The sequence below is a fragment of the Python bivittatus genome, unplaced genomic scaffold, assembly GCF_059951505.1.
Source record: "Python bivittatus isolate LINGU-HERP-01145 unplaced genomic scaffold, Pbiv_v1 ctg000020_np1212, whole genome shotgun sequence".
Taxonomy (NCBI): Eukaryota; Metazoa; Chordata; class Lepidosauria; order Squamata; family Pythonidae; genus Python; species Python bivittatus.
Genome location: NW_028277030.1, coordinates 1,668,220 through 1,688,522, shown reverse-complemented (window position 1 = coordinate 1,688,522; position 20,303 = coordinate 1,668,220). Strand labels below are relative to the sequence as shown.

Below are 20,303 nucleotides of genomic sequence, written 5' to 3'. Positions count from 1 at the left end.
CCCCAAATAACCTAGTCATAAAACCTATTTGTTGCATTTATATGTTGAACCTATTTTTGTTAACAGTTAATGCTAAGCATTTATTTGCATGGTTCCAGTACTTTATTACTTATTCCATCTGTATTTTAGTATAGATACTATTCAGACAATATAATGTTCCTTCCCCCACCCCCGACCTTTCAATGTCCAACATTGGATATAATCTAGATATCATCACTGGTGATGACTGCTAATGATCTGCTCCCAAATGACAGTTATTACAAGCCTATGCACATTTTAAAGAATGTGAGTAGATAGGTACATGGGTCTCAGCACTAAGAATTTGGCCTGTAGAAATCCAAATCAGTCAGAAATAAAGTAAAATATTCTCTGAATCATCAAATTGGGATCAAACCTAAATTTAGAGTCTATGCGTGACCCACAGGGTGGAATTTTAAGTGCTGTTTTAAGTGTTCTATGGCCATATCTGTAATATTTGCTTCCCAATGAAAGAATATTCCACATTTAGGAATGATGCAATACATGTGTTTTTCAGGGAATAAAACTGTGGCATACGTGCACAATTTTTGGATTTACAAATAAAGTAAGCCTTCATTACTATGCTTGAATTAGAAGTGATGACATGAAAACACTTCCTTAGTGCTCACCTTTCCATGCATCAATAACCGGATGGTGAGAGTTACATTCAGACCACCTTCAGAGACTTTAGATTCCATCTTTTGTTGGGGAATGCTGGATGATGTAGAAAGTTTGGAGACCCAAAGAAATAAAGAAGTATCTCCACAGGAGATCACCTGTAAGAGAAAAAACAAATGCCCTTTTTGTTTTACCTGTCAGAAACCTGTGAGGCAGACTGGGAAAGAATAAGGGGCCAAAAAAGATTGCCACCCAGAAAAGACACAACCTTAGATCTGTCCTAGACATGATTTTGGGAATGGCTGAGATCTTATTCAAAAATATTGTACAAAACTGCATACATTAACAGCAGTTACGAAAGGTATGGCTGGGGAAGTTCTGCTACCAGGCAGAAAAAGAATCACTTTGTCCAGTTGTGTCTACCAAGATGTAACATGTAAAATAAAGGATAATAAGAAATAAATAAAATAATATTCGCTGCCACTCAGCAAGCCAGCTGCTGGTCTGTGCATCTACTGCAGCTTCCAGTCTCAGTGCAAAGGCAGAGTTCTTTACAGCAATCTAAACATGAGGTTATCAGCATGTGAACAACTCCAGCTAGGCTGTCCCTGTTCAGGGAGGTACACCAGTAAAAACTCCTAACCATGGAGGCCACTTGGCCCTGCAATGACAGTAATAGTTCTAGGGGTACTTCCAATGTATCTGTTTTTTCTCAGGAGGTGCTACCCTATTTTTTTATTTATATTTTTTGTGCCTTCGAGTCTGCGTTGGCTCCTGACGACTGCCTGGACTAGTCCCTACAATTTTCTTGGCAAGTTTTTCAGAAGTGGTTTGCCCTTGCCTCCTTCCTAGGGCTGAGAGAGAGGGACTGGTCCATGGTCACCCAGCTGGCTTTGTGCCTGAGGCGGCACTAGAACTCACGGTCTACCAGTTTCTAGCCTGAGGCCTTAACCGCTACACCAAACCGGCTTGCTACTCTATTTAGAGCAGGTAAATTCTACCTACCACCCCACCCACCCACAAGGATTATTAGTCCTCAGCTGTCATTTCATTGCATCCAGACATTAGCTCAGGGCATGGACTTTATTCCTGTTACGGCATTTATGACTGCTGGCACTTACGATCAACCCCCATGGTAATAGTCCCAAGTGGTTTCATATAAATGATATATAGCATTGGTGACAAAAGAGTGCCTTGTGTCATTTGACTGTGTAGCTGCCACAGTCACCCAGTGCCACACTGAGGCTGACAGTCTAGAACAGGGACAGATGTCCCTCCAATATCATTTAATTTCTCACATGTGAAAGCACTATATACTGTAGATTCTTCATCAAAAGAGGAAGGCTCTATAATCAAGAGATAAGGTTATAACGGTTCTTATCCTCAATTGTTTTTTGTTGCAAAGCTCAGAATTCAGAAAGCAGAAGGAGCTATAAGTAATTAATAGTAGAGTTTATTTTGATGAAAGGTGCCCCCAACTCTGGGAATTGCTGACATGGGCTATGGTAGCCCTTTCTGTCTGTCTGGAAAATGCAAAGCATGAGAATCAAGCTGTTATGTAAATATTTCCAATTGATTGAAAAAGTGGGTCATGTGTTAGCCAAATGCTCCTGGCTTGAAGATTTATCAGTGCTATTAAATTATACACGGTTTATGCTCCAGCGTGCAGGAAAGCTACATTAGCCTTTTCTTCATTGTGCTGGTGAAAGATAAGCATTTTCTTCAGAATCTCGACGGACACATAAGCTATAATACAGAAAACAGTTTTTACTTTTTATTTATGTATCCATCAATATGTTGATGATTCCCTGTAGACAAAAGGTTGAAAATCATTTTTAGAAAGTATTATTTGGTTACTAACATTTTCTGCTCTAGTTTAAACATTTACAGTTTTTATTCTTTGTATACTTCATTGTCTTATGCTTAATTTTAAAGAAATCATGAAATGAATTACTATGCTTTTATTACAAAATCCTGATGGTTTGACTACTGTATGCATGTGCCAGGAAATATGTCCTGGGATAACAGACATACTGGATAATCAAACATAGTTTGATTTTCTTCCATCCCTCTTTAAATTAGAGTCTTCTTAATTTCTGTTTGTCTATTTCAGTTAATTAGACCACCGCAGAAAGCTCAAGCATCAACAAGGAAACAAGGAGAACAAGGAACATCCAAAATTCACACTTCCAGGAGTACACGTTTTGTACATAATTTGTACATCTATGCTATACCTTTAAAATCCTACTAAGTCTGACTAATTTAAACATCTACTAAACCATTTAGCTGTTTTTAATGCAGGCAACAGAATAGAAGTTGGACATTCTATTTCAAAAGGTATTCTGATAAAAGGTAAAAGATATATAATTCAGTCTTGTCTGGCATGCTTATGAATATGGTCATAATAAAGAACGTTTCTAGTTAAGATGGCATCATAGCTGGACAAGAATCAGCTTTCTCCATCACCTCCTGTGATATTTTTATAACTTTAATTGCAATTAAAGGAACTGATGATTATTTTATGTTTTGATTTTTTCAGAGAGAGTCTGTAATTATAAATTAAATCAAATTGGATGTGGCTGTGAATAGAACATCTCAGCTGGAATATCATGGGAAGCCAGTGGACATATCTTTATTCCGGAAAAAATAAGGTCCCTGGAATTTTACTCTTCTGTAACTAATTTTTGTGTGACTGGAATTATGGCAGTCGAGGCAAAAGTCCAGCACGTGTTCTTTATGGTACTTTAACACAAAAACTCAGTTTGAGAGCCAATTTGGTGTAGTGGTGAAGGCACCAGGCTAGAAACTGGGAGATCAGGAGTTCTAGTTCCGCCTTAAGCACAAAACCAGCTGGGAGACTTGGGCCAGTCATTTTCTCTCAGCCCTAGGAAGGAGGCAAGGGCAAACCACATCTGAAAATCCTTGCCAAGAAAACTGCAGCAATTTGTCCAGGCAGTCTCCAAGAATTGGACATGATTAAATGGATACAAAACAAAACAAAACAAAACACCACAAAAACAATTGTCTTTGCCTGAAGATTATCAGTAGATTTAAGATGTCTCATGAAGTTCCAGCTTCTCATTTATATATTGGTAAGTCATTCTCAGGCATTTACTGAGAATTTCCTTGGACTTTACTTGAGAAATGACATTTTACTGAAAGCCCACTTGGGCTTTATTTCAATAGGGAAATAAAAATACTCAAAAGATTCATTCCTTAGAGTATACCAAGGAAGTTCAAAATGTAGAAAGAAGTTTAACTGTTGAAGAAAAAAATCTTCAATAGTTCATCAACATTCCAGCTATTTTTGTTCTACATCTGTCAAATGATACTTTGAAAACATTTCCTAATTAGGTGGAAGATGAAAAATATCTTACCTCTTTAAAATTCTATTGAAGTTATTTTGGAGGAAGATTTTTTAAAATCATGTTCTTGTGGCTTATTCTGGCTTATTTGCATCCAGGCTGCTAAACAATTTTTATACCTAATTCCTAACTAAATACTTGCTTGTGGCAGCTGAATGTTTGTGGCTAGGCAAAAAGATTACTACTATAATTGCAATGTCTTTTGCAACCGCACTTTCTTTCTCCCCATTTCTTCCCCATTCCTTGCTCTTTATTGCTTTTGTTCTAAACTTGCCTTCATTCAAGAGTTATATACTTTAATAAATTAATCAGTAGGACTTTCTGCTTTTCTTCCTCTCATTGATTCATGTATCAGTACCATTAATAATTACCCAATTCATTTATGTATAGGGGTATCAAAGATGCACTACACAATCTTTGATTACTGCTGATTAGCATGCTTAGATTTTATTTTTAATTTTAACTATATTTAAATTTTCTTATCCTATTGTTCTCTCTTGTTGGGGGGGGCTGATGTTTTGCTAGAGCATGAATGGATATATATTTCTTTCTTCTTGCTCATTGTTTTAAAATTGATAATACTCAGTGACAATTTCCTTTGTAATCTTGGAAAAGCTTGAGGTTTCAAACTATGTGTAGACAAGTGTTAGCAAAAACACAAAGACCAATTGGAAATGAAATTGTATTTTTGCAAGAGACTCATATTCTCCTTAAAGATAAACAATCTTTACAGAAAGCCAACATGAGAACAATCTATGTAAATGGTAATTATTAAACATGCAACAGCACTTTCAGCTTTGATTAGAAAAAAACATTGATTGTTGAAGAAATATCAGATGCAGAAGGTAATTTTTTAAATAATTGTCACAATGGATGATCAATATCTACCACTTCTGAATTTATGTTGCCTCAACAGATTCTATACAACAAATATGTAATTATTTTTAGTATCTGTATATTGACTATATGTATTAGTGAGATGATTTGAATCAGACATTGAATTCCTTTTCATACAGTAACATGCCACCACCTGTATTCTGTTCTCAGATTCATAATATAGATTACGTGTGTAGATTTAATGTAATGGATATTTAATGTTCTATTAATTTGTTTCATTTTCTGATGATGAACAACAGTTCTTCCTTAACACTGAGCATTTGCAAAATTTTTCCTATTCCAATAAATGTTATGAAGTATTATATCGTCTGCATATAAATCTTTAGGGGGTAATTTGTTAGGCAAAATGGGGTGGGGGGAGGAGTTAATTTGATAAGACTTTTGACATGCAAGTTTAAATAACTATTAAATAACAAGGGGACAAAATACAGTTTGCTTTACAATAGTTGCTCCTGATGAATGTACTGTCCTTATACCTTAGGGAAGATATCCATATCCATTTTGGATAAGCAACAAGCACTCAGTCAAATTCCTTCCAATAGCTAGGACCTTCACAAGTTATATCATTTAAATAATGGAAACTTTTGAGTCACGCTTCTCAAAACGATCCATATATGTTTATTTCCAAGTGAAACTCATGGCAATCTGTTCGGTGTATCTAATTACCCAGACACAGGCTATACATAAACTGTGCCTTCTTTATTTTCATTCTATATTAACCCAAATGGAAGTGAGCTGGCTCCAGATATTGGAAAGAATGAAGAGAAAGGCTCATCAAATGAGTTTAAATATAACTATGAAATGTTAGGTACTGGTTACTAATATGAGCTGCAACTATGAAATAATGAATTCATAAAACAGCATAATAGCATAGAAGAATATGGAATAGAACTTTTAATAATTCTCTGTTATACATAACAGCATAACAAGTGAGGCTGCTTTTAAATATCAAAGTCACTAGGTAGAAAAAAATTAACCATGTTTTAGTTCCATGAAGCTGATGGGGAAAACAAATCGATCATTATAGATCAATGATTTAAATCAAGTTGCTCTGCAATAACGCCTAAATTGCTGGTATACTCGATAATATTTATCAAATAAATTAAGTTGAATATTAAATTACACCAACAATCAGTAATTGAATCTGTTGATTATGAAGTAATAATGCAATCACTAAATTATTATTTATCTGATGTCAAAGCATGTCAAAACATCAGATATATTGTATAAAGTGCCAGACATTTAATATAAACTTTTTCACAGGAGTATAGTTAGAAGGATTTCTGGGGAACATATTACAGTCATAAAGATGCCCATCTACCTCTAGAACCATCTATGATTTTATGTATTCATCTCTCTGATTCTACCTGGTCTACCTACCTACCTAGAATCTTAACTCCTTATTTAGGAATTGTCTACTCGGTGGAAAGCTCACAAACATGACTTGGCTGAGTTAGTCATTTTATTGTAGGCAAGAATGAAGCAATATGCAACAGAAGAACTCCCTGCTGCAACAAAAGCCTATATTTAGGTCAGTGCTTGGGGGTTTAAATTGTAGGCTTTTCTTCCTGCTTTCTGAGTCAATGGACATTTCACCATTTTTTTTTCAAAGCAATGGGAGGCAGATGAGATTTGCTTACATAATGGCCCTTCCTTGCTTGGGAACCGCTGGTTCTTGTCTCACTTCATTCCAGAGAACATCTTTACTTATACCCATAGCCTGTGGGCTGCACAGAGCTCTTGGCCCTCATTTTGCCATTGCTCTTCCAGATTTTTTTAAAGTTTTGATTACAAAAAGAAGGGAAAAAATCATACAAACGGTTTAATAAAAAAGTGAAAAAATACAACAAAGAGAAAAGAAGTGTTAATATATCATTATAACAATATAATGTTATAACATTATAACAGGACTGTTTGCAAATGGCAGAGTCAGGTTCCAAACCAAATGGTTCCAGTTGTCTGGAAGGGTTCAGTGTGCCTATATCCCTGCAAATATCTAAAAGGGTCACAAAGTGTTGGAAAGGTTTTTCTTTTTAAATTTTTGATTACAAAAAGAAGAAAAAAAATACATAAAAGCAGTTTAAACAAAAAATGAAAAAAAACAACAGAGAAAAAAAGTGTTAATATATCATTATAACAATAAACAATTTCAATTCTATATATACTTATCAAATATAAATATTATTCAAGTATATATATTTCTAACAGATTTATATGACTTTCATTTTTGTTTTAACCTAGTGTGTTTTGGTGTTGGAAAGGTTTCTTGATCTGTTTTGGGTGTATTCTTAATCTGTCAGTCAATTCAAGATTTGGGACTCATTCTGATGCATGCTTTTAATTAAGACATGATAGATAAAAATGGTCTCAAATGAACATTCAGGCTTCCCAAGCCCTCAGAAAGGGCTACAAGTAGTTCTGAGAAGCAAGTAGAATAGTTACTCCCTCAAATCTACTTTGATCCTAAATTTTACATTCAAAAAGGGAAGTCCTCTTTCATACTTCTTGTCTCACCCCAATGCAAGAAAATAAAACAGGTGGAATTTTCTTCAACAGAGGCTCAAATGACACGGCCAGAAACCAACTCAAGGGAAAGCAGTAAAACATTTTTGTGGTCCCATAGAAAAGATACTGGATGACAGTATTATTTAAATTTTAAATTACAAAAAAAGATTGCTATTGCCTGTTATAATGGAGAAATTATTGTTTTAAAAAATGTTGCTCTTTGTGCAAAATTAACAGAATGTTTGATGAGTATATTATCTGTCTGAACAGGACTGCTATCTATTCAGCCAAGTGTCAGTAGAGTGAGTGTCCTGTGAGACTTTCTCACAGAATCTGTCCAGGCTCACATTGTCTTTTCCATTCTAAGGGCTAGAAGTGAGATTAGGTGCCAGGCCATGAACCAGACATTCTGAATTGGCCAGTCAGCTCATGATTCAGGATTTATTCTGATGCATGTTTTTAATTAAAATGTGGTACATGTCTTAATTAAGAGGAGCTAAGAAGAAGTGTTCCTAAAACTGAAGGATGCCTTCTATGTAAACCAGGGATTAGTTAGGAATTTGCCTTTTCCTATCAGAAGTTTTTTGTGCTATCCCCATTTGTGTATATTTGATGCCATCTTAAGCTATTTGAGCCCCATGTCCTTCCCAACAGAATCTGTACCTGTCCCCGCATTGTGTGTTATAGGAGACTGACGTTTGAGTTGCTTTTATGTTTTTATAAACACCAAATGCCTTATTCCATCCAGTTATAAATGTTTGTGTATTGACTATCTAAAGTAAAAGATAGGTTCCTTTTTCTTGCTGATTTTCAAATAAGATTGATGTTTCTGTTTCAGCTCCTCAAAAGGAGAACAGGCTGCTGTTCTGGGGCCTCAAAGCTACTAGGACTAATAAGCAATGTTACACTATTTAATTTTCCTTGTTGTTTTAAAATTCTTACTGCCATTATTGCTATTTTTATGCCCTGGGAAGACTTGTCTCTCTCGCAAGCCAGTGATAAGGGGAAGGAGCCAAGTCAAGGCACTTCCTCCCTCCAGGAAGATGGGAAGTACCACGCAACCCATTACCAAAAGGTTTAACAAAGGCAGGAGGTGGGTGGAGTCCCACTAAAAACAAGCAAACAAGCAAACCCAAAAGCTGTCCAACAGCACTACTAGCATCCATATGCTAGATATACAGTAGTCAACCTGTATCCATGCAGCCCTGATGAAAAGGGCAAAAGTGGGGGGGGGGGGGAATGACAAAATACACACCTCCTTGTATTTGCTTCATTATTATTGCTGCCTTTGCAGGACAGCATAAACAAAGCAAACTTACAGGAGAAATGAGAAAAATAGAAAGAGTTATAATCATGACTTCTTAGTAATGGAAGAGCTGTAATCATCTTTGCATTATTGTACTTATTCTTTTTAAAAGAGGAATGGCAAAAATTTAACCAAAGGTTTTAGGATTTTCAAGCAGATACCACAGCAGACAAGTGAAGATATCTTTCATTCTGTATCTTACACAGCATCATGACACTAATCCTAATCATGCCTATGGATGAAGCTGTGTTATAAATTCAGTGGTTCAACTATAACCAACTTCTATGATCTATTTCAGCTCCAGTGGTTCTCAAGGTCTCGGGCAGGGATCTTGTCTAATCCATGCAGAATTATTGGGGAATTTGATTGTGCAAATGCAGTGGTCTGTTTTGAATGGAATACACCAGGGTCAGGTCTCGCTACACTAAGTATCCTACATTCTCACTTAGAAATGCTACCTAAACACCAGATGAATTGTGTTTGTATGTAACTGTATATAATATTTCATTATTTTTATGACGTCCTCAGTGCCCAGGACAGAAAGACCCTCGGGCTGCAGCTCCCTCCTTCCAGCTGCCTGTGCTTCCTTTACCAATTATTGTCAGGTACAACAGAATGGAAATCCCTCTTGAACACTGTCATGCCACACATTTCATATTCCCAACATTGCTGCAACTTGTACATTTGCCAGGCCTCTTCCCCAGACTGGGTTTTGTTTCAATGAAGATAGTGCAGGTGGCTGCACATTACTCTGATTTTTCTAAGTTGACACAGTAGTGATTATTCCTTGTGTAAAATCTGCTGCAGATCATGCTGCAGATCACTGTTCTGGATCAATACTGTACTCTGGATCTGATATTATGTCTTCAAGGGTAATACAAACTGCAATGCAACAAAACTTTCTTCAACATTTATATAAACTAGAAACATGTTAAATGAGGCCATGTTAGAAAAGAAGAAAGGTTTCATAGCAATTTTAAAAGACTTGTGAGATCCAGTGATTGTTCTATACTGCTCTGACTAGATGACAGAGAAGGAAATTGGCAGTAACTAGCCTTTCTGATTTTCACCTGAGCAAGGAAGAGCCAGTTCTTGCCTTGTGCTGCTTAAATCCCTTGATTTCTGTGGGGTTAGTCCATTAAAAGCTCTGACTATGGCTTTCCTCCCTCCACTGATGAGATGCATAGGTGCATGCACTATGGTGCAGTGCATATCAGTGTGGTATAGTGCAAAGGAGCTCTATTTTAGGTAGAAAAGATGACATATTTGCTAAAGGATGGGGATAATTGTGCCTTTCCTTGCTCTGGCAAGTAGAGGGATAGCAAATTTTACATTTTGCTATCATCTGCTGACAGAATAGTCAGACAGTGGAAAGTAAATCCTGCCCTTGTTTTGCGTTACTATGGGTCTCTTGCACCCACCCAAGGTTTTTCCTGTCTGAATCCCAACACATTCTTTTTCTGTTTGCATGAAGAACTTTGTCTTCTTACCATCTAGGGACTAAACCTCCATTGGTGTACAGTATTTTTATTAAGGCCCAATCTGAAGTCCATCTAAAGTAAGTTCTGTCTTCAAATTCAGATTTTAATGAGAAATGAATATATTTCCGTAAGGAGACAACTAACATAGGCATTTTCTCTTCAACATAAGAAATCTATCAGTCATTTATCTTTCAGTGAAACTTGCTGTGTTGCTGGATTCACATCTCCCTGTGAGCTCTCTTATCTTGCTCTTTACATTTTCCTGGAGAGAGGAGAAGGGGGCAGGCTGAAATGCCACAGGCAAGTGCAATCTTCACAAGCATCCATGTTATGTACAGAGTATGCTGAAGAAGGCCTCTGTTGCTTATGTGGCAATTGTGGCTAATGTTTTGCATCTCCTCCTCTGTAGGTATATATGCAAATATCTATATGTTCACTACAATTTGTACCTGCCAAATGAAGGGTCCTTTTTCCCATGCATCCCAACAAGGGTTCCACAGCTGAACAAGTTGTGTTTCCCATGTGACACAGTCCCTATTATCTTTATATTATTGGAACATAATTGTGCAGCCAACCAGTGGCTTCCACATCTGGGAGCCTCATCCTGAAACGATTCGTGGCTCTTGTTTTAATCCTGGAACACAACATCGATAGAGTAACCAGCCTGGGCCTCCAATCTCTTGATCTAGTCTAGTTCCTCAAATCCTCTCAGTTCAAGAGCAAAGCAATCTCGGTGGCCTCATTTCATTTGCAGATTTGCCTTGTTTTTAATCTTTTGAAATGTAATGTAGTATTTGAATGCATGTGCTGTGTGAAAGTAATCAAGATATGGTTCTGTATTTAATAATCCATGCCACTTATAACCACAGCATGAATTTGTGTCAATAGGTAACATTTTAAAACATCTAAAGATGATTATTATTGTGACCTGACCTGGATAATTTGCAAATACGTCATGTGCTATCGCAATGAATGTTTTGATATGCATTTTCTTAATGTTTTAAGTTGATTTCCTTAATAACTATGTATTATTTCTAACATATCTCCCTTTTCCAAACAATTTCCTAATACAATGCGCTATTTTACATTGTTTTCATTAATTTTTGTGCAAACTTGTCCCTAATATGTTTTAAACTTATTTTAGATACTTTTAATGAGATAGATTAGTTTATATTGAAAATGCCAGAGAAATGTGATTTTTGAAAGATCACAATGTTTTTGCTCATGTATTGGTTCAAAATTTACCTACTTCAAATGCAAACTAAACAAATTTCTTCTTCATTTTGAAATAGCTTCCAGAACTACAATAGGAGCTAATGCCAGTAGGACCAGTACATATTTCAAAACTCACATTTCTCTGGCATTTTCAATATAAAGTAATCTATCTTATTAAAAGTATTTAAAATAAGTTTAAAATATATTAGGGACAAGCTTGCACAAAAATGCATATATTAATGCAAACAATGTAACGTAGTGCATTGTATTAGGAAATTGTTTGGAAAAGGGAGATATGTTAGAAATAAAACATAGTTATTAAGGGAATTAACTTAAACATTAAGAAAATGCATTCTGTCTCCTTCCTCTTGCTACAGATTTCAACTGTCAACAAGCCAGTGTGCTAGGGTTAGGGTGGGTTAGGGTTAGCTAGGGTGTTAGACTTAAGACTGGGCAGACTCAGCTGCTAGCCTACTCTCAGCAGTATTAGGCCAGTTGTTTTCTCTGTCAATTCAGCCTACCTCATAGGATTGTTGTTATGGAGTTTGAAGCAGCTTATCTTCCTTCATGTTAAGGAAGATCCCCAGATAAGCTGCTTTAAACTCTGGAGAAAAAGGGGGCATATAAAACTAACAAATAATAACTAGACTTTGATATCAGGGAATGGCACAAGACAGGTCTTTGAATGATTTGAAGTAGAACAAGATTATTTTGCTCTAATTGTTAAGAATAGATACATAAGACTCATCTTTTACCCAAATTATATTGCTGAGACGAACTTGGGGCACGTCTGAGTGTGTGTGTTTGTATATATGCCACCTAATTGGTATTAAATTTTAGATAAATAGTCCATCTTACTGACTTTAACAGACATCAGAAATCAGTATGTACCCTTCAAATATTTGAAGCTTCCATCCTGACCCTTAGCCATCTCTAAAACTGTCACTCCATGTCTGTTTTCACTACACCTAAGTCTCAACCTGAATTAAAATCACAGTAAGTATTTATTTGTATTTTAAAACATCCTGCTCTTTAGGAGCAATCCAGAGCACAATTAATTCTGCTTAGCTACCATTCATTTCAGAGAGCTTCATTTCATCTAGGATTGTGGTACATGTTTCTGTAAAACACTGAAATGTACATAAAATAAGCAAAGCATGAATCAGCTGGCTTATAAAAAACACTGTCCTATTGATTCACTGAATTAAGCACCTATAGAGTGGAGAACTATGAAGATTCATTGAACTGATAACAGAATTTTCCTTGAAGATATAATTGCCCACATATTTGTTGCTGCATTCGTTAAAATTAGGCTTGTGTCTAAATGAAATTGGCTATGAGCATCTGAACAGACTCCTTTGTGTCGCTTGCCCTGCACAAACCACTTGAACCTGTGTCTGAAAGCATGCAGCAAGTTGTAAGCCTTGTCCAAGTACTATCTACTTTGATAATGGCGCTGGTCATGGTTAAAAGACTCACTTGACCTGCTAGAGCCAGGGTTTGACTTCCTGCTGGGAATCCATGTCTGCCATGAATTCACCTTTCATTATCAAGTCCATCTCTTTCAACTTAAGCTGCCTGGTCAGATCTGTGCCTGAGGATGATACTGACATGTTTGCTGGGCCACTGGAAGAGACACCAACAAGCTGATGGATATGAAATGCTCAGAATGCTCCAGCAATGCTACATCAGCAAGAAGGGGGCAGGAATTATCATTTCTGAGATGAGGGGATAAACAACTTACTCTACTGGCAATCCTAGGATCTGGAGGAAACCCTAAGATGTCATCATTTGGTTTAAGAAATCAAAAACTAAGGAGGATGAAGCTCAGGAGATTGAATCTAGTGCAGGGACTATTGTCAGGAACATCTGTCTAATTTCCTTCTTGGCTGAAGGAAACCTTCAGGGACCAGGCAGGGCAGTCAGTCCCAGGCATCCTCAGCAGACATCCTAAGGTCACCAGCTCTGGGTTTACTTCTCTCAGGATACCCACCAACATCACTCCATGTGAACATCTAATGATTCTTGTTATTAACAGCTTATAGGTTCTGTGACCTAGAAGTGAAAATGCATATCTTTGTCTGAAGAAAAATGTGTATATATGTGGGTGTGGTGCATGTGCGTGGTGTGTAGAGAGAAGGGGGGGGGAGAGAATATGATTGTTACATCACTGCTTTAAATTTGTGGCATAAAATGAAAATAATTATAATGAATTATCTTGTTATTTTAAAAAATATTTTAAAAGATGTGTGTAAATGTTATCCATACCAGGGATTGCCTTTGGATATTTCTAAGATACCCTACCCTTTATATAATCCAGAATCCACCTCCAAAATCTGAAATGAAATGTCTGCACCCCACCTGTCAGATTAATCTCCAGTATTCTCCACCAATGCTGCCATATTCTTTGTGCACCGGTGTTTATTTATAGAGATGTTTTATAAGTACACGTTTTCCATATTTTCTATATTTCTTTTCCTCCACTCCTGTGCTTAAAATATTCACCAAAATCATAACTGGATTTTGAAAAACTTGAATAGTAAATGTTTGAGGCTGTATTTATTGTCCGTCATATTCTGATATTGATTCTTTTGCAAAATAACTAAAACATCATTAACTTAATTGTATTCTCTGATGAAAAAATGGTTTCATATTTTCATTACATTTATAAAGTGAATTAGTCTATAGGTGTTTCACTGACACTGGAAAACATTTCTGTTATGAAATCATAAATCATGCCCATTAAAAAAAGGTTAAGTGGAAGTATATATATATTCTGTCCTACAAAGGATTAGATAGGATATATTCTATTCCATCTCCATTTTATTCTATTTAAATGTTGATATTATGGGTTAGATGAAAAAAATGTGGATGCCATTTTCTATAGGAACTTCAACAAACCTGTCATTTTATTTCTGCACTAGCACTGATGCAAATAAACCCCAGCTTTGTTTCTAATATTTTCACCCAAATGTTCAATGTATTCTTTAAACCGATATTCTAATCATAATGATAAGGAATTAAGCTTCCTTGAACTCAATCAATCTGAATCCCAAATTAAAGCACAGGAATTTAATGCATGTTTCTCTGATTTTATGGAGCCACAATAGTTTATTCCGAGAAACAAATAACATTCAAACAGTTTGGATACATAATTGATTTGGAAAAAATGGAATATTTGTATTTATAATTAATTTAATGTTACAATCCTAAATCCAGTTATTAGGTAATAAGCACTAATAATATCAATTAGTAAACGTGTATCTTTATAATCTCTATGCTTCACTGAAATGTGGGGATAAGTACATACAACTCAGGCATTTTTTTACAATGTTTGGTTCAGATTAATTTGCTGTATGATACTTTAATATCAGCCATCTTAACAATATTAAGGTTTTAACTGAAAAAACAATTTATCTAAATGTTTTTGATAGTATTATAAAGAAATGTAATCTAATCTAATCTATGTATCTAAGATTTCTTTATAATACATATCTCCCCAATTTTACAATTTCTATTAATTTTAACATTTAAGTAAAAATTTAAACTTACAGACCAATTTTAATCTTGTTTAACATTCCTCTGATAGTATAATAACTGATGCATATCTAAATTTTATATGATATATGACATTAAATTCATTTTAGGATAACTGCGCAACAATAAAAAATATAAGTGAAAATTAAATGAGTAACCTAAAGGATGAAATCCAGAAGGCAAATGTCAAAGAAAATATGTAACTGAAATTTGATATATTAATTTCCAACACACTTCACAAAACAATTACTCTAAAATTATTTACGTAATCAGTGAAATCAACATTACTCTCATTTCAAATTTTCATGTAGCTCTTATGAGACATAAAACAAATACCTATTATCAAACTGATATCAGAACCGTAATTTTTGAAATGTAATTTGACTTGATCAGGCAATTTTTAAAAAAACAACCCCGCCTTCCCTTAGTACTAACTGGCATGCTTTCTCCCACAAAGGAGATTTAGAGAACAAATAAAATGCTACCATATATTACTGTATTAGTCCTCACAATTATATCAAACAGATCTTAAAAGTATTGTAGTTTTCTATTATAATTCTGTTTACATTTTGTTTCATAACTTGTTATTTTTACCCGGTTTGATAAATAATATATTACTTATAATAATATTATACTTTCTATGTTTAGGTTAATTATATACTTAATCATATATGAAAATGGCATGTTGAGAAAATATTTTATCTCTCATTAATTTAAATCATCATAGCATGCTATATTATTACTATATTGTGTGAAGGAATTGGGTGTAAAGGTGCATACTGTATGCATGGACACACAAACATATACACAACTATTCTACCTAAACACAAGTAGAAAGAATGACATTTATTCACTTAAAATATTTCAATTAATTCTTTTCTGTTAATTTTCTTTTAAACATTCCTTGTTTTAGTCTTCCTGCCATTAAAATTTTGAAAAAATTATTCAGAATACCTCTTAGAAGACTTCAGGATTCTTCCATTCAATACTTCCCAATAAGACACATTTTGGGCTGTTTCTTAGAAGAAGCATCAACAACCACTATATTCTATCAAAACAGTATATGCAATCTTCTTACCTCAAAAGGGAAAAGCTGCTTTAGAAATGATTTAGACTGATGTGGGTTTCAAACAGATGGTCACTCTTTTCACATTGAGAAAAGATGAAAATGTGAATGGATAAAATTATCTTGTTCAAAAGTACAGAGGTCTAAAACCTCATTGGCCTCTCGATAGGAAGCATGTGACGTGAGATGAAGTGCATGTGACCTATTTTCTCCCAAATCCTTTAGGTTCTTTGAAACGGATTGTAACCAACAGTGATGTTTTTGTCATTCTGCTGACATCTTTTAAAAGCCACTGAGCAAATAACTTGCCCTTAGGCCAAGAGGCTTCAGCATACAGGAGTTTCCTATGGTTGGGCAGTAGGATCCAGCAATTAGCCAATAATTATTTCTTCATCATTTTGAATATTTAAATGATTAGAGGATAAGCATTCGAAATCTGAGCATGTATGAGAGGTGAGTAGCATGCTCACTGCAACAACCATACAATTCTAGCTAAATCAAATCTTGCCAGTAGTATCATGTAATGAGCCCAGTTTTCCTGTTCACATGAACACTACTGCTACCACTACTATATACTGATTTAACCAAATGTAAATATATATTGCTAATATAAAGTCATAAAAGGTGAGTGAAAATATTTCATGATTTAAAAGCCATTATCTCCCAACCAGGGCAGCCTCCAGATATGCAGACTCCCACAGGTAGAACTGAAGTCCACAAAACTGAATGTTGCCAAAGGTTAGAAAATACTGCTCTCAGTATTTCTTATCTAAGATACCCTTTCTGTACAGTTTATTTTCAGTCCTGCAACCAACAGACTGAGTATCTTATTTAATTTTCTTCTTTTTTCCTTCACATGCTCTTGATAGACACCTTTAAAATCCATTACAGGGGTCTATCAGTGTGTATTCATAAGGACATAAAAACAGGAGCAAAAGAAATCTTGTGATTAGAGAGCTTCCAAAGGATTAGGGTTAGAGCTGGCAATTTTCAGTACTCAAGTCAGAGGGCCTCTACCTGTTACAAAAAGATCCGGAACAGATGATTAAATTGTTCATTTGTGAACATGAAAAAAAGAATGCACTGCTTGGCAGGACTCAGCATGAGTTTATCAAGAATAAATGATGCCAAACCAACCTGCTCTCTCCTTTTTTGACCGAGTGACTAATTTAGTTCACATGGGGAATGAGGTTGACACAGACGTCAGAAAAATCATTCATTGAGATTCTAGTAGAGGTGACAACAAAAAGTAGCTGGACTAGGCTACCATTAGATGGATACAGACCTGGCTGAACAAACTTATCCAATAAACAACAACAACAATAACAATAATGAAGAAAAAAGGGCATTGGAAGAATATCTGAAGGACAGTGAAGAAGATGCACCAGCTAGTACACCATGAAGGCTTACTGAGTACCAAAGAAACCAAACTGGCCTTTAAGAAAGACCAAATGAAGAATAGAAAAAAGACATGGCAAGCCAATACACAAAAAAACTAGCAGGCAAAGCAGATAACAACAAGATCTGGCAATGGCTAAGAGCAGGAAAGCTGAAGAAAGAGACAGAAGGGCTAATTCTGGCTGCACAAGACCAAGCCTTAAGAACAAATGCATACAAAGCCAGAATTGAGAAGACAGCAACAGACAGCAAATGCTGCTTCTGCAAAGAAGCTGAAGAAACGGTGGACCACCTAGTGAGCTGCTGCAAGAAGATAACACAGACTGACTACAAACAACGGCATGACAAAGTAGCAACAATGGTGCATTGGAATATCTGCAAGAAATACCATTTGCCTGCAAGCAGGAACTGGAGGGACCACAAAACAGACAAAGTAACAGAAAATGAAGCAGCTAAAGTGATCTGGGACTTTAGAATTCAAACAGACAAGCACCTGCCACACAACATCCCACACTTAACAACTGTTGAAAAGAAAGACAAAAAAGTCTGGATAGTGGACGCTGCAATACCTGGAGACAGCAGAATAGAAGAGAAAGAACTGGAGAAAATCTCAAAATACAAAGACCTGCAAACAGAAATAGAATGACTGTGGCAAAAGAAAGCAAAGGTAGTACCAATAGGAATAGGTGCCTTGGGTGCAATCCCAAAACATCTGAAGCACTACTTGAAGACCATCAGCATTGACAAAGTCACCATCAGTCAATTGCAAAAAGCAGTTTTACTTGGAACAGCTTATATCCTGCTACAATACCTTTAATATTAATAAACAACATCTGCCAATTCCAGGTCCTTGGGAAGGACTCGATAGGCGGATAAAAATGCCAAATCCAGTCTAAACATCTGGCTGACTATGCAACCAACAATAATTTATTTAAACTTGTATGCTACCTGACTCCCAGTGACTCTGAGTGGTTCACAACAAACAAACGAAAGTACAGTAAAATGAATAAAGCAAAGATGGCAACCACAATGAAGCAAGGAGTTTCACTCTCCCTCCCAGAAGGCCTGGGTTAAGAGTTTGGTCTTCACAGCTCTTTTAAACAGAGTGGGGGCTATCTGGATTCCTGGGGGGGGGCTGTTCCAGAGGGTAGGCATTGCTATAGAGAAGGTGTGCTTCCAGGGTCCTGATAGGTGGCACTGTTTAATTGAAGGAAACTGGAGCACCCCAACCGTGCAGGATGAAATTGGCTGGGCAGATGCTATGGGAGACAGGCAGTCTCTCAAGGCCCTATGACATCAGTGACTGTCTCAAGTTATAGAGAGGGGTTGAATGAAGAAGCAGCCCTTGGATGAGGAGCTAGAATATACAGTATGATTCTCAAGTTTGCAAATAATACAAAGTTAGGGGAGATTTGCAAACATATTGGAGGACTGTATTAAAATTCAAAAGGACCTTGCAACAACAGGAATAAGCTCTGAGAATAAGTTCTCATATGTTCAGAGGCAATCAGCCTGGTACCAGAACTGGTTAGCAGAACAAGTAACATATAGGAACTGACTGTCCCACTCAAAAGACAGTCACTTCCAGTCTTTTACATCATGCTGGTGGGAGACACAAGAATATGAACATTGATTTCACTCACATGTTGATACAACTCACCCAACTCACAGTTTACAACTTTACAACTCACAGTTGATACATGGCAGTTGCTAGAATTCTTTAGTAACAGATTCTTAATTTTTTTACAACATGGTGAGCTTTGACCTGAACTAGCAGGACTAACCTTATATCTTTCTGAAGTTTGGCATTTTGTTTATTTTGAGGCTCCATTTTCTTTTCTTTTTTCAAAAAACAATGTTCCTTTGTGATCCCACAAAAGTACAAAAGTGCTGGTAAGGGTCTTTAAAAGCAAAACAAATGACAAAGACCGGTAAGATCAGTCTACCACCTTGCAATCCCATTTCATCCCATTGTTCACTGTTTTACTTATTCCTTTGAAATTCTTGAACATTTTTTTCTTCGTGCATTTCCTAGTCTAGCGCTCAGGATCTTTCAAAAGAAAAGAGAAGCGGATACTTTTATCTTCTCCAAAAGTTGCTTTCTTATCCTCTGTGTTAAAAGGCTATAAAATAGGTTGCTGGTGCTAATTGTACTATGATGATGATGATGATGATGATCATCATCATCATCAATGGTTTTTCACTGATGTTATATTGGTTGTCTTACTTTTGACTAAAAAACCAATCCATGCATGATGTTTAATCAATTAGAATATGCTTGGTTTTTGGAACACATATTTGAAAATTTAATAAGGGAAACTGGTAATGGCATGTATGTAGCTGCCAAGAACTTGGGTGAACTTCATGAGTACAGCTTGCCATAGAAACCCTTGGCTGTGTCTTCTTTGTATCATCCTGTATATGTGTATGTGCCTGTGCGTGCACTCATTCCTCTTTGCCCCTAGCAAGGTTGGTCCTGTTCATGTTACACGAGGGACACTGCATTGTGACTAATTACTTCAGAAGGGCGTGAAGAGGAAGCAGGAAGCAATGCAGAGAAAGAAATGTTCAGGAACTCTGCCTTCCCTTAGGGCATGATACCACAGAAACAAATCTACTTCCTAAATCAATACAACTAAATATTGGCTCACCTTCAAGTTTATATTCAGCAGAAGGGTCAAACTGAGATATCAATTAGATGCCAGTGGAATATTTATTTTCCTTTTGCTCAGGGAATTACAATTAAACAACCCACAAAGCCCATCAGTCTTCAATGGAACCACTGTTACTCTCAGTGGGGATTATTTTGGCTCATTTCAACACACCTATCTTTTTTCAACATCTTCGTCTACATATAGATCTGGTCAATCTTAGTTTTATCTTTCTTCAATAGGAGC

At 36.1% G+C, this 20,303-nt stretch overlaps 1 protein-coding gene across 11 annotated transcripts in view; it reads right to left on the bottom strand.

Moving 5' to 3' along the window:
• PCBP3 (poly(rC) binding protein 3) overlaps positions 1 to 20,303 on the bottom strand; it is a 77,122-nt gene that overhangs the window by 42,432 nt on the left and 14,387 nt on the right. For all 11 annotated transcript variants that reach the window (XM_025171191.2, XM_025171193.2, XM_025171192.2 and 8 more), the window contains exon 2: positions 648 to 794. In XM_025171191.2, the coding sequence (XP_025026959.1) occupies positions 648 to 716 (69 nt within the window). In that variant the 5' untranslated portion in view covers positions 717 to 794. The remainder of the gene's footprint in view (positions 1 to 647; positions 795 to 20,303) is intronic.